General features: G+C 41.0%; 1 protein-coding gene across 1 annotated transcript in view; it reads right to left on the reverse strand.

The window, feature by feature from the left end:
- Positions 1-1,038: 1,038 nt before the first annotated feature.
- akt1 (v-akt murine thymoma viral oncogene homolog 1) overlaps positions 1,039-16,250 on the reverse strand; it is a 78,703-nt gene continuing 63,491 nt past the window's right edge. Inside the window, exons 11-14 of the mRNA XM_034195280.1 lie at positions 8,356-8,570; positions 7,574-7,661; positions 6,488-6,590; positions 1,039-4,575 (exon numbers count right to left, since the gene is read on the reverse strand). Of these exons, the coding sequence (XP_034051171.1) occupies positions 4,496-4,575; positions 6,488-6,590; positions 7,574-7,661; positions 8,356-8,570 (486 nt within the window). The 3' untranslated portion in view covers positions 1,039-4,495. The remainder of the gene's footprint in view (positions 4,576-6,487; positions 6,591-7,573; positions 7,662-8,355; positions 8,571-16,250) is intronic.

The raw sequence follows: 16,250 nt of genomic DNA on the forward strand, positions 1-16,250 counted from the left end.
TTTCAGGGCTTCAGAGACATTCCTGCTTGAAACCCAAAAATACAGGGTTAAAAAAAAAAAGAAAACAGGCATTTGTAAATGTCAGAAATGCATGATTTTTTTTGGCATGCAGAGCTTTGACCTCCCAGTATTAATGTCTAAAACTTGATTTTAAGACTTTTACAGTTCTAACAGATGTAAATAAAATGTGGTGCCAAGTCTGTTAGAGGAATTATCTCATTTTGAAGCAGATCCACAAAGTGCAAATGCTGAAACTTCAATTAATAAATTGCAAGTTAAACATTTCTGAAGTCAAATTGCTGCACATATTACCACTTCCTGACGGTGCTTCACAATAAAAGCATTTCACAGTGAAGACTTTAATCTGCAAACAGAAATGTTCGAGGTTTTCAGCAACCAAAAAAGGACTTTTGCTGGCTTCAGAATCCAAGCTGTAGCTTTTTTTCCTGTGGTCATGCAAGAATAAAGTGATTTTATTTCTTGAATTTTAAAAATGCATCACTCATGCCAGCCTTAGAAAATGTTTCATTTCTCAGCATATGAAAAACTGCAGTTCAATTTGCAGCTTAAAACTATTTCAATGTTAATTAAAACGCTTTGTATAACTGACCAAAAAAAAGCTTTAACCAAATACTACAAAGTGCATTAAACCCACAGTGAGAGCAATAGTAAAAATTATCTACTGATATAAAACATTTTGAGCTGCATTCTTAGTAAAAAGCAAGTTTACTAACAGCTTGTTTATTAATAGAAAGGTTAGTTCATGTTACATTTTTGTAATTTAACAAGTGAATTTGCAGATGAAGCAAACACCTGCAGAAACAAAGCTTTTGACAAAATCTACTCTAAGCAACCGGTTCATTGTGTCCCACAGCAGCTTGCACTGAAGGTTCTTGAAATGGAGCAATATCTCCACCTAGTGGACATTAGCCATTAATGCAGGAACAATATAATTTTGCCAAGAACTTTAGTACTTAATAAACCACATCATGTCGAGGTTCTTCAGGTTTCAGACTGAATAAAGGAGACACTTGAATACTTTTAAATACATTTTATTCATCATTTTGAAAGACACAGGAAGAGTAAAAACTGTGTACAAAGTTTATATTATTTGTTTACTAAAGCTCATCTTGGAATACAAGCGGGAAGGAACAAAAAGTCAAGATTTAAAACAACAAAAAAGTATAAAACCAGTTTCCCTATTTTCAAAAGGTGACAAAAGCTCAAGTGTGCATAGGAAGAAGTAATCAGATTCCAAAACACAAAAAGTCCATTACATTCAATAACGTACAATGCATTTTTGTTTTGTTTTAAAGATTCTATCATCTGCAAACCTCATTTCAGTCTCGCTTCCATGATCTGAAATGTAATGATTCAAACAAGTAAATCTTGTTTTATTTCTGTCCATGTATGAACTGCAACTTGTGAATCACTGGCACAGTAAAAGTCCTTTTTGTCGACGAGGTCTCATAAATAACAAGCTCTGAAGCCTTCTTCATCAACAGATGATTCAGGTGGACCTGCTGAGGCTGCAGTGTAGCAGTTTGGAAAACCTGTGATGACTTCCAGTGAAGCAGTGAGAAAACAGGGCAATGTTTTCAGTAAAAACCAGAACCATGTGCACAGCAGCCTGGAGGCCAAAGGAACCACGTAATACCAGCAACAACAGCATACAGGCATTTCCCAAAACATTAGCCATTAAAATGTAGACATCAGTTTGTTAGAAGGATGACAAAAAAAAAGTAATCAGAGCAGCAACAAATTTTGGTAAAATGTTTACTCTTTAATAGGAAAACTGTGAATTTTTGTGGCAGAGGTACGAGCTCTGCAAGAGCTGATGTGAAGTTTGTTGTTGATCTGTTTTTTTTAAACTTCTCCTGGCACAGAAGACAGATTTTTAAAAAGCAGAAGTTAGGAGGAAAAACAACTTTTTAAATTGATAATACAGCATGTTAACTGGTGTCTTGGTAGCTTCCCTCACGAGCCTCCTTCTTGCACAGACACTCAGTATTTGAAAGCTGCAGGCTTCCCCAGACACGTGAAACTGTTTGGACCAACCTGGAATAAATTCAGTGTCACAGTGGAACCAGAAAAAGGGGCAGAGCCACACTTTTATTTTCAACGTTATAAAATATTTTGTTTTAATATTTCAAATTTTGGTGAAAGTGTTGGACCAGTTCTGGAATGTTTGATATTTCAAGGCAGACCCACATAAAGGGGTGGAGCAAGGACCTTTTTTTTTTTTGCTGATGAAGTGATTTTTACCAAAGCTGCTGCTCAGGTCAGGTGAAGGTTTCTGCAGGTTTAACTTCCTGTGTCTTTCATCAACTACTAAACTAACGTGCTCTGCAAAGTAACTCGACTCCAAAACGCAGAGACTTGGAGTATCCAAAGGTCAACAACAAGGAGTTTCTTCTTCCACCTCTGACAGTTCAAATGAAGGCATGCAGCTTTCAGAGGAACAACTGAACTGTGTACACAAACACAGCGTGCATGGACACGCCGACAACAACAGTGCACAGACACACTGATGGCAACAGTGCATATGGACACGCAGACGCAAAAAGCACACACGGCCATGCCAACGGCAACAGCACACAGGCACAGCGATGGCAACAACACGGAAGGACAGTGACGGAAACAGTGCGCATGGACACACTGACGGCAACAGTGCGTATGGACACGCAGATGCAAACAGTGCACACGGGCATGCCAACAGCAACAGCGCACATGGACACGGACACAGCAACAGCACGCATGGACACAGTGACGGCAACAGCGTGCACTGACATACAGATGCAAACAGCATGATCGGATATGCAAACACCACGCACCGAGACGCAGACGCAAACACCACGCACTGACACGCAGATGCAAACATACGCACAGACACGCAGATGCAAACACACACACTGACACGCAGATGCGAACAACACTCACTGACACGCAGATGCAAACAGCACGCACTGACATGCAGATGCAAACAGCACGCACTGACATGCAAACACATGCACTGACACCCAGACCTAAGTCATCAGCGGTCATGTTTGGTCCATTTGTGCAACACGAATAATCGCAAAAAAAAACAAACAAAACACAAACACACACACAGACACAGACACACAGAAAACATTGCAGCTTGTAGTTTTTTCAATCTCGCACAGTTTGTGTTTAAAATAAAAGCTGCACGCATTTGGATCAATGCTTCTTGCAGCAGGTCAAAGGGCGCTGTGAACGAGAGGCTTCACACAAACGTGACACTCGGCAGCTTTTTCTTTAATGGATATTTGTTCCTTGTTTTGTTTTACACAATCAAATCATCAGAAGAATGACTGCAGGAGAAAAAAGGGGAAAAAGTCTTGTGTTAGTTTTACATCATGGCGTTGCCGTGTGATGTTTTCAGGAATGTTGACTGCTTGATACACTGAAGATTTAAAATGTAAGGGGCCGTTCACACGAGCATTTCGGTTGCTAAATTTTAACTCCTTTTATTTTTATTAGCTAAACTCCACAGATTTTGCCAGCTCCGCCCACAGACATAAAACACCACAAACATGTTTAAATGCTTTCAGTGAACTTAAACGTGACGTCATGATACAGTGACCAAAACAGGACCAGGGAGCGCATTTTTACTTCTAAAGAACAAAATGCACCTGGCGGACTGGCGACCCATCCAGGAGGACTCGCAGACTCACATCCGCTTTATGCTAGAGTCCCAACGGGTCTCAGGACCTGGAGGAACACAGGATCGGAAAATGAAGAACAAAGTTTGTTTGATTTGTTTTTATCCGGAGATGTTTTTGTGCTGTGTGCTGCCGCTGCTGCACGCCACCTGTCAGTCAAACACAGACACACCCACTCAGAGGTTGCAGGAACTTTTCAGATCAAAACCTCACATTCAAAATAAACACAGGAATTAGAACATGTTCTGTATCTGGAAAAAAGTTTTGGGTTGCGGGTTTAGCTTTAGCATCAGCGCGAAGGTGCTCACCGTTTTATTTAAATAAAGTTTAATTTTACATAAACAGAATATATCAGTGGGGGGAAATCATATGGAATGAAGAAAAATGGGTTTCAGGTTGAGACGTCGACATTTGGTCGTGTCTGGACAGAGCCAGGCTCGGCTAACGTGGCATAGTGAGCTAACGGTCTAACAGAATGGGCGTCACTGGAAGCTCGTTGATGAAAATGGCGTTAAATGCTCGTGTGATCAACCCCTCAACAACAGTGGTTCACAAAGCTGTAGGTCCATAACACACTCATTTTAAAGCTAATTAGCGGCAGTGGTGTAATTAACTGTATTTCCTCGCTCGTTATAGTGGAAGGAAGCCTGCTGAGAATGAAGCCTAAAAACCAAGAAATGGCGAGTTATCGCTCTTCAAAGGCACAGAAATACAGCTGTCCGTGTTTTGTGGAGTATTTTGAATTCCACGCGTGGTGAGGACGAGGTTCAGGTTTTCAGAGTTCAGTCAGGTGACGAGGATCAGAGGAATGTTTAGGCCGTCCCACTGGCAGAGTAGGAGAACTGAGGGAAGTGAGGTCGCCGCTCGCTGTCGAAGGACTCCATACTGTCATCTGTCAACAGACGGCAAAATAAAAACTGACAACAAAAAGACAACAAGCACAATTTGAAGGCAATAAACACGGATTTCAGATTATTTTAAAGCTGCACTGAAGATGTTTGAGCCAGCAGGTGATTTTAAACAAACCATCAATTAGGCACCATTCAGCTGCCCATCATGTACCCATCAGCCAACCGTCAGGTGGCCGTCAACAGCCCATAACAGCCCATAACAGCCCGTCAGGTGACCATCAGGCTCAAGGTGCCCTGACACGAGTATGTTTTTGATTCACGCAACAGCACGACCTGTGTCGTGATATGTCGTGCTGGAGCGTAAACTAGTCTTTAACTGGTGCAGACAGGACAGCAGAGCGGCGCCGGTGTGTGCTATTACACACAGAGAATTTTGAAATGTTAAAAAAAAAAAAATCTTTCACGCACAAATGTCATGCTATGTGGAGCGATCTAACCTCCAACACAACGTGCAGCTCGTCAAGTGGAGTAAACAAGCAGTGAACATCGCGAGTGGTGACGTCAGAGGATCGCATCAGAGTGCAGCTCGTCTGAAGGATTATAACAAGAAGTTAAATCTGTTATAAACATAAAAATAAATACTTTAACAGCTGCAGACAAGAAGGAAAAACATGCTCTGTTTTAACAAGCCATGATAATGTAAACAAATCAAATAATTACCTTTTTAGACGGCTCAAAATGCTTTCTGCAGCTTGTTAGGTGCGCGGAAAGGGCTCCGGCTGCAGCCTCCTCTGTGATTCAGGAAGTGATTAGAGCCATTTTCAACGGACAATTTGCAGAAAAAAAAATTTATCTGCCACAAAATAATTATTTTATATATGCAGCGTCCAGCGCAGAGTACGTGGCAGGCGGTAGAACAAAGAACGGCGTCCAGCTGCGAACACAGCGGGTGCGATCGTCACAACACAGGTCGTGCTGTTGCGTGAAAGAAAAACATGCTTGTGTCAAGGCACCTTCAGTTTTCCAGTCATTTGACAGAATTTGTTTCCACGTTAGTTTCATGATGTTCCAGTTTAAAAACCCTGCACAAACATAGCAAAACCAGTTTAAACTCCTTAAAAGTTTAACGGATTTGATTCATTATAATTACAGCTGCCTTAAAGTGAATTTGTTTTAAAATATTTAATGAGCCTAAATTTTAATCAGCTGGAAAACATCAGTTTTACATTCTTTAAAAAAGTTTTGAGTAGCTGTCAAAACCAACTAACTTTTGTTCAAATTACATACTTTCTGGTCATTAAGTGAGAAGCTAACCCACAGGGCTCAAACTGGATTGTGACGGCACTCGCGGTACCTTCAATATAAACATCCTCGATGACATCATAAAGTCAGACTCTTGTCAAAGGTTGAGTGCGTGAAACTTTCATGTTAATGTAAAGTTCTCTGGTGTCTCACTTCAAAGACCAAAATAACCGCAGCAGTTTTGTCCAGGTGACAGTCAAAATATTCTCATTGAGGAGTCCGGGTCACTGTTGCCGTGACTCCACTTCTCCAGCAGAGGGCAGTCTGCTCTCGAGGGAGGGAGACACTGTGTGTGTGTGTGTAGTTTCCAGCTTCAGTCACTCAGTTAACACACAAATTACACTCAGATGAATGCAAAAAAGAAGAATTCAATAAAAAAATAAAATACCTGCACACTGAAATTAAATGTATACCTCTCGTAACGTGTCAAGAAAAAATTCACATGTGCAGAGCATGGTAAAATTTAAATGTCAATAACTGCAAATAAAGCTCAACTTGGTGTTTTACTGATGTTAATGTGTGAATAACTTTCTACACAGAAGAAAAACTATGACGGATGTTAGCAGAAAAACATTTTACTTCGTGAAGTACAGGTACAATGAACTAATGTAAGATACTGCGGCTCTTATTGGGTGTGCGAGTTGTGGCTACCTTGTCCAGGCGGTGTAATGGTGATGGTCTGTGCTGTGAACTCTTCATCAAAATATCTTGTGTCGGTCTCTGAGGTCACATGAGGCTTAAAGGGTGGAGGGAGCTGGTGAAGAGTCAACAAGACACAGAAGGTATCATCAGCATACAGCATTAACCAGGATGGAAACCTCCCAGCTATACAGCTTCATGGTGCAGTGGTATAGAGGAGGGTTTTCTTTCACCAAAACATCCAGTCTATGCTTGCCTTCTCAGCTGTACCTTCTGGCAAATTGTAGCTGAACTTTCATGTCTTCCTTTTAAGAAAATCCTCCTCTGTACCACTTCATCATGAAGCTGTATAACTGGGGATATAAAATTTCTGCACAGTTTCTCCAATCACAGCCACAGAAGCCTGTAACTTTTTCTGGGTTGTCTGAGTGTCTTGGTGGCTTTCCTCACTCTTCTCCGTCTTGCACAGTCACTCAGTTTTTGAGAATTGTCTACTTCACACAGATTTACTATAAAGTGCCATACTGTTTATATTTCTTTGTAATTGATGTAAATAAAGTCCAAGTGACTTGGTAAGGTTCATGTATCCATCCCCTGACTTGTCTGAAGAAAACTGGCAATAAAACTATTTACAGGTATTATACCAAACTGTTCCATTATTTATGCAACTCATCATCTTGGCTTTTATATTTTTAATTAATTTATATCAAGTTGTAGAGATTTGTTTTCAGTTTGAGTATAATGAAGATAACTTTAGAAATTTTTATTTTTTGTATTTGAAATGGCATCAACAAATTAAAATGTGTGAAATACCAAGTGTTCCAATACATTTGGAGGGCACTGTATAAAAAAAAAACTTTTTGTTGTTCAATAATTTCATACTTTTTTAATACTCTCCACAAATTTGGTACATTTGTATTTATTTCTGAACACATTTTAAATTCCAGACTTAAAATTCAGGGATGTCAGTAATAACTCTGTGCAGGACTGTTCGCTGGTTTTGACATCGTGATTCAGGGTGATCAGATTGCTGTCTTTCTGATTACAAATCTGCATAAGAGTATGAGAAATAAAAAACAGAAGATTTCAGGAACTGACCTTCTTCTCGTAAACATCCTGCCATTCAATTCCTGCAAAGAACTTGTGCTGCATGATTTCCTTGGCGTCATCAGGTCCTCCACCTAACCTAGAACACCAGCACAGAAAAACACATCTGTGGTACCAAGAACTTATTTTCAATGATTTGACTGGTTTAGAGTGAAAAGGTGCTGGAAAGGTTTTCAGACAACCTGATTGACTTAAAAAAAAAAAAAAAAAAATCAAAACCTTCATTTCAACAATGGTAACTGAAGACAGGGCGCATATCTAAAAATTTACACTTTAATCTGGTGTTTTGCCATTACCCATAATGCAATGTGGTGCTCACTAGTGTGCATGTGTGCAAAATTGGTGGAAAAGCTCCACTTTGGTGCCGCTCTCTTCACTCTGGGCTATTTTTGTTAAACCCTGTGTATTTGATCAAAAATGCATTGAACTGTTGCAGTTCGCTCCCCTGAGCTTTAGTGATCGTAGGATCATCGTACTCCTGCAAGATCGCATAATACTCGTATTAGTGCTGAAAATGTTAGTCTCCATACATCAGTACAAGGAAACACAAAGTGGAATTCTTACAATAGCACAGTGTGCCACATTGCATCATGGGTAATGACAAAACTAATGTTGTTAAGGTGAAGTTATGAGAATTCTGTTATTTTGTCTAGGCCAAATGTTAAAGTCTCATGCCAAATCCTTCCCAGAAATTAATAACTTCCAAGTTTTACAAGAATGCAGAAGCCGTATGTTTTAGGCCGCCAGTTTAAAGGGCAGCAGGGATGCATCACCTTTGCATGGGGTCCTTCTTGAGTAACCCAGAGAGCAGCGAGCGCGCCTCAGGCCCAAGCGTCCGAGGGAAGCGGATATCTTCCAGCAGGATGAGTTCAAACAGTTTTTCATGGTCCTGATTGTAGAAGGGCAGCCTGCCGCACATCATCTCATACATCACCACACCCAGACCCCACCAGTCCACCGCGCGGCCGTAATCATTATCTTCCAGCACCTGGAGTACGGGACAGGAGACAACATTCATTTGAAGGGAAAGCCACTGGACATATTTGGGACAATTTTTCATTTGGCTCCACATCACTGTTGTTCTTCCCAAAAACCACACAGGCAAGCCTGAAATTGTATTTTTGATACTGTTGTCACATGATGGCGCTATGAAGCGGACATTAAACTGGATTTTCAGTCGTTTATAAGGACAGGATGACAGAGCGTTCCAGCACCGCCAGCTGTGAGAGCGGCAGCCGCACACCGTGATGGAACACACTGATGACACTTTCACAGTGCTGAATTATCGTTATTGATAATAAGATATCTGGCTGGCAGAGCTAGGTAAGTCCCTTCGGCTGCTTCCTTGTTTGCACTCGGGGTCGCCACAGCAAATCCAAGGTGGATCTGCATGTTGAATTGGCACAGGTTTTACGCCGGATGCCCTTCCTGACGCAACTCCACATTACATGGAGAAATGTACCAGGGGTGGGATTTGAACCCAGAACCTTCTGCACTGAAACCAATTGCATTATCCACTTGGCCACCACCCCGTTGGCAGAGCTGAGTATCTTTATTAATGATTTTAATCTTAAAATAGCTATATTTTCACATTCTAACACTTCATTTGCAATGCATGGAATAGTAGAAGTCAGTCACAGTCTTTAGGGAAAAAAAACAAAACAAAAAAAAACACAAAACTTTTTGTGTTGTTAGTACTTCGGTTGTGTTGTGGAGCTTTGCAACGCATCTGTTTTCATGTGCATTGTATGACTTTACGGCAGCACGGTGGCTTAGTGGTTAGCACTGTTGCCTCACAGCGAGAAGGTCGTGGGTTCAATTCCCGTGGCCTTTCTGTGTGGAGTTTGCATGTTCTCCCTGTGTTTGCATGGGTTTCCTCCGGATGCTCCGGTTTCCTCCCACATTCAAAGACATGCGGGTTAGGTGGATTGGACTCTTTAAAAATTGTCCGTAGGTGTGTATGTGAGTGTGTCTGTGTTTGTTTGTCTATTTGTGGCCCTGTGACAGACTGGCGTCCTGTCCTGGGTGTACCCCGCCTCGCGCTCAATGACTGCTGGGATAGGCTCCAGCCCCCCGCAACCCTTAATTGGACTAAGCAGTAGAAGATGAATGAATGAATGAATGAATGTATAACTTTGCTACAACTACATGTGCCGTATGTTCTATTTGTGCTCATTGGCTACCGTACAAACCAGATTACATACAATACTTGTATATTTTTGCTCCCTGCCAGATGCAAGAACGTAGGTTGGAAAACATCTGTTCATGCAGGGGGTTAACATCACTACTCTCCCACGTGCAATGAGGACGAAGCAGTTCGCTGTTAGACGTGTTGGTCTGAACTTCTGGTTGGAAGTCATTTTGCACCTCTTTCCTTGGAGACAAGAAGATCTCAGAGAAGCCTAACGGAACCCATTTCCAAATAAATCCTTAAATTCAGAGCTGTAGGTATTCCAAAACATTATGACATTTTATTTTCAAACATCAACGTCACACTTGAGTAAAATGTACTGAAAGACCTTTTTTTGTTGTTTTTGTTATAACTCATACATTATCCAACACGGGGGTCAGTGGGTTATGAATTCGAGGTGGATATAGATGTCCCCCATGTAGCGGCAGCTTCTTCTGGTCTACCTGAACTCTACCTGGACTGGATTTCTTTGTTTGATAACTGCTGCTAACCACATGTGAAAACCTATGGGTAATACTTTGCATACTTTAAAGTATGGGAATGTGAAGTGAATCGTTTGGTGTTACAGCATTCCAACATGAGCCCGACCGATACTGGTGAGTACAAAATTACGATATGGATGTATCTGCCAATATATAAAAACGTTTATCTCTCACTAAATTTTACAAAATACAAGCAACCAACCAATGACCATCACGATACCATCACAATGCCTTCACTTGGACTGACAGTCGCCATATCGTATCACTCAGCATTTGCAAAAAATAAAATTCCTATCTAAATAGACAAGACATTTCAACAAGGGTGCTTTGTTTTAATTAAACAGTCGGATTCCCCTGGTCTGCACCAGTTCTAAGTCAGCTGCTAGGCGCCAGCCAAGGTGAACAACCATTCTTTTCATGATAAAATGCCCACTCTGATTGAAAGTGAATGGCAGTTAGTCACTTTGCCTCTGTTGTTTGCAGTTAACGTGACCAAGGGGTGATGGGGCCCCAGCCATGCTTGATAGCATTGTAAGCAATACTGTAGGGACGCCCTTTGCTGGACAAACTATGTATTTAGATTTCAAAATTGTTTTTGTGCAATATTTATTCTGTAAGATAAAAGTTTTTATATCAGCAAACACAACGCAAATACCAAAAGCTCATATCAGCCAATATTATCGGCCAAGCGATATATCGGTCAGGCTCTAATTATGCATGTGTTTGGACTCTTTAGGCTGAAAATCCAGCCACCACAGCAGATTGAAGTCACCTACGCCAGCCTCAGCTCAGAGCGTTAGCAGCAGCTCCAGCCAACACTCAGTCACATCTCACATTAGGAGCCAGGATCGAGTTTCCCCCAGAGCCCTGCATATTTAATCGGCACACATACAGATCAACAAGCAGTAGAGGGGCAGGTCGCTTAAACAAGCAAACAGACAAGCGTCTTACAAACAACCTGCTCACTGAACACCAGCGTGCTCACAGAAAAGAAAATATTTAGCCTTTTCAAAAAGGTCTTTGTCGACGGTTCTTAACGAGACCGAGTCGTGAACAGTGCAACCTGTTGCATGACTAACGTGCTGCTGAGCAGAGCTGTTCCAAGGTCTCTGGGGACATGTACTGGATTCCACCTCGCCAGGCGGATGTTGAAGGTGAAATCAAGACAAGGAGAACAGCCTGTTCTTTTAAACCTCAGGCAGCGAGATGCTCGCCGCTTCTGCACTAAGAATAGATGCTCAGGTTCGAAGACGTGGCTGAATTAGTTTTTAGAAACAACAGCGAGAGGGTCCTGGAAAACAGATGGAGCGGATGTGTCCGTAAAAGGAACAAAACGCCTGCGTTGGTGTGCGCACTTTGCCGTGCGCGTGGCAGGGATGGAGGCGGAGGAGCAGGCGGCCAGAGGGAGTAACGTGAAGCCGGCGTGGGGCTAGGATTACTGGGCCGTCTCTATTTCCAGAGCTGCTGTCGTGTGATTCACACCGTGCGACAGCTGGGCCTGCAGCTGCCCCATATATGTAGAAGAGCACCACAGCTGTGAAGCTGCCAGGAGCGCAGGAGCCAAGCTCATCCCTCATATACGTAACCAGGACTGCCTGCCTGGGCCCTGGCCCCAAACTAATGCTGTTACACCGTCCCAGAGGAGCTCAGGCACCAACGCTGGCTGCTGTGCTGGAAGTCTACCCGACACACGCCGGCTTTTATTATTTTACCTTCTCACAAAGTTCTACACTGAAAAACATTTAATCTTATAATCACACAAGTTCAGATCAATATCAGCAAAGATGTTAAACATTCTAGAACACTTCAAAGCAACACAAAAGACCAGAGTGATAAGCAGATGGTTCTATACCACTTCTCACCTGTAGGGGGCATAGAAGACTCCAACTCAAAAGTTTAAAGTGGGTGGAGCTAACGCTTACTATTCATAAAAAAAAAACAAAGATAAAAGTCTGATAACATACATCTGTAAATATTTGTATATTGAGGTTGAAGTACTGAACTTTGTTACTACGCCTGTATGCCACCACAAAAACATTGTAATGTCAAATTTAAGCTTTAATTCAACGAGTTAAAGGCAAATATCACATTAACCATTTAGGAATTCACCATATTTACATGCATTCCCCTCATTTTCATAGCTCATAAGTAAATGGACGAATTGCTGATACAAATCAAAATTTTTAGTTTCCATTTGACAAATCGGAAGATAAAAACACAAACATTTTCTTGGACTTCATTAAGAAAAACATACAGTATGGTACCATATGGAAAATCTGTCTGGAGGAGGCCATTCTCAAAAACTAAGTGACTGTGCAAGAAGGAGACAAGTGAGGGAAGCCACCAAGACACACAGACAACTCTGAAGGAGTGCTTGGGGCTTCTGGTTCTCTGGTTGTGATTGCCAAAAGTGTGCATGATGTAACTTTTGTTTGTTGCTTCTCGATGGACTAGAACAGGGAAGAATTTTCTTCAAGCAAAACAGATCAAAATCTAGGCTCAAATCTCCCATGTGCTTTCTGGCAAACTATAGCTGAAACTACACATCTTTAAGATTTTACTTGTGTGAAGCGTTTTGAGGCAACTCTGTTGTGATTTGGCACTATATAAATGAAATTAAATTGAATTAAAAAAAAATTAAGATGAGTTCATCCTCATTTTTAAGATGAGCTCATCCCTGTGATCTCCTCTTTCCATCTCGTGAGATACAAGATGATAGCATTTGTTGTTCTGTTAACATCTACACAAACTGGCTGGGATGGACCATCTCACTCAATACCTACTCATCTATGTTTTCACTGTCCAAACCCTGTTACTAGCAGAGGGAAAAATCCTTTCTATGTACCATGTGAACATTATTAACTATTACGTCTCCGTTGGTGTGGGCATGCCCACTCTGAGTGCAGTTCTATTTTGATATGTAGTAGTTTAGAACATTCTGTGCCTATCATATTTGCCTGCAGACGGAGGAGAAAAAGCACACTGTGCACTCTTATTAAGCCGCACATTTCCCAGACCTGTTGTGTTGTGGAACAGATGCTTGATGCCCAGCATCTTTAAACATAGCGCCACTTAAACAGATCCCTGATGTCTGATTGGTGGATTGCATGACACGTGACATTCATTATTTGTCTTGTTGTATGACTGGCATCACTAGCGTGCCTTTTTCTCCCATACGTTTCACTCTCTTGCATGGTTCCATTAGTTAAATCCAGCAGCCGCAGTGTTCATGGGGACATCTTTTGTGGCCGTAGAAGCAACTTTACGTTGGATTCAGGAAAGCAGACGTGTGTCTGCACACATATCACAGCCACTTTCTCTTCTGAATTTACTGAATTATTCTATGTTCCACTTTTCAAATCATGCAAATATTCTTACCAGTGAAGTCATAAACAAGCATTATTTGTATACTATAAGTGAAAACCTGGAGCTAATATGCATGTACATGATCTAAAGGAATAAATAAATTTTGAGCAGTAAGTAAAATATTTTCTGCTTTTGCTGCTTTCTTGGGGTGGTGTTGCCAAATCTGTTTGATCAGGAACTTTAACAATAGTCCACTGCAAAAACTGATATCTAAGAATGTAAAAAAAAAAAAAGACTTCTTTAAAGAAATTTTGACTTAATTTTTGTCTAAATAGAAAAATAATCATGTCAAGCATTTCTTTCTACATAAGAAAAAATGTATCTCACTTTTTCTTAATACGTTTTCCCAGCTAATATCAAGCTGTATTTAACCAGTAACAAGGAAAGGCAATGGATTTCAAACCATCCAAGTAAAGAAACAAGATTGTTTTCCTTATTTTAAGACAGAGGCTAATATTAAAATAAGAATTCTGTCTAGTTTTAAGGCACATTTGGATTATTCAGTGCCTAGACATTTTGGTAGTTTTGAGAATTCTAACCAAGTAAATTTTTCTTACCCCAATGGCAGATTTTTATTTTTTATTTTTTTGCTAAATACAAGGGCAGGGGTGGTGGCCAAGTGGTTAATGCGCTTGGTTTCAGTGCAGAAAGTTCCGGGTTCAAATCCCACCCCTGTCACATTTCTCCATGTAATGTGGAGTTGCGTCAGGAAGGGCATCCAGCATAAAACCTGTGCCAATTCAACATGCAGATCCACCTCGGATTTGTTGGCGACCCCAAGTGCAAACAAGGGAGCAGCCGAAGGGACTTACTTTTTTGCTTAATACAAGACAATTTGGCTACATTTTGGATTATTTGGCTTATTTTGATAGAGACCGTTTTTACGATGTCCATTATACATAGATAAAGGATTTAAACTTGATCCTCAGTCAGCACCAGCATCCTTTAAGGGATTAGGTCACATTTTTAACTAAATGAGTCATATTCATACATCAGAAGCAATCACGCTTCTAAGTGCTCAACTTAACCTTTGATGACTGTTGCGTTCAGGAGGATTTATTAATTCATTACAAATTTATTTTTCATGGCACTCCACAGATAGGACAAGACGCGTTATGCTGTACACTCAAAATAGAAACAAAATAACACGTACACCTCCCTTTTTTTTTTTTTTACCACCGTTGACATTAATTGTATAAAACGCCAATACAACTACAGTCTATGGTGATACTTCAGTTACTTTTTTTGCACATGTACAGTACATGGTCCCTATATTCATTCAATCATATCACCAGAAATAGATGTATGTTATCATAGACTGCAAGAACACATTAATAATTAAACGAGGCAATTTTATAGTTTGGAAAAACATGGTTGGAGTTCATTTACAGCCCAACTGCTAACCTCAGAAAATTTAATGAACAAAGAATCTCTCTCAAACACAATAAATAGATGATGCAGACGCTTAAAGTACTTTAAAGATGCCTCACACACGCGCGTGCGCGCACGGCACCCAACTGCACACTGGAAGCATCTTGGGAACCTCAGTGATTATCCCGTCTGATGGGGAGTCAAACCAAGGCTCCTCTGGTTATGAGTCTATCCTCTACAGTGATGAGAGTGAGGGCTGAGGAAAACAACAAAAACCCTGAATATTTTTGTTGCCGATATTTGTAGGCGCTGAACTTCGGTTGTGCGTCATTTTTTTGAAGATCTATATGCTCCATGGAAGCAAAATTTTGTGACACGTTCTATCACTGGTCAGATCCAAAACAAAAACAGCAAGGAGGAATTTAGCAAAAATAAATTTGAGGATTTTGATAATTTTTCAGACAGAAAATAGTTAATAAACAGGGCGCTGGTCTCTGTTATCTGGAAAAATACATCGATCCAAATAAATAAATAAATAATAAAAAATGGAATTCCAGGAATATCTGGCACGTTTTCATCTCTGCCTGAGTGGGCTGAGGGGGTTAGTGAAGAGAACAGTTAATCACTGACTGATGTCAGTTTCTTTAACACTCTACTCTCACACTGCACACGCACATTTGTCTTTCCAGATTCCAGACTGTCCCCATGCAAGTGGCGGCATTCAAACTGAATCTGGTTAGTAATTTGCACTAACTGAACTGGTCCTGCTCCTGACTCCACAGATAAGCTGGTCAGGTTCTCTCCTCCCTCTGCTCAGGGAGGAATATTCTCAGACGCTGCAGCATTCCTGTGCAGCTCACACAACAAGATCATTGTTTACTGCAGAACAACCTGTAACACTGCCTGGACCGCGCTCCATGGAGACGCTCGCCAGCGACATTCTTGCCATGGTAACGCCCCCTGAAGTCTCCTGCCTTACACTAGTGAGGCCAGAGCTGTCGAAGACTGCGCTCCTCTCAGAGACGACGATGGGGGTAAGACAGAGGTCAAGGTGGACAGGTGGCTGATTCTTAAAAAAACAAACAAAAAAAAACACGTAAATAAATGTAAAAATAAATGTCTTTGAAAAAGTTTTGTGTGTAAGAAGTACAGAGAAGAATATGCGGTCCAATATTCATACCCCAGGCAAGCTAATTCATTACCCAATAATCAGGTAAATACCACCAAGAAGTGGAACTGCATGAACCACGCTCATCTT

The sequence above is a fragment of the Thalassophryne amazonica genome, chromosome 19 (genome assembly GCF_902500255.1).
Source record: "Thalassophryne amazonica chromosome 19, fThaAma1.1, whole genome shotgun sequence".
Taxonomy (NCBI): domain Eukaryota; kingdom Metazoa; phylum Chordata; class Actinopteri; order Batrachoidiformes; family Batrachoididae; genus Thalassophryne; species Thalassophryne amazonica.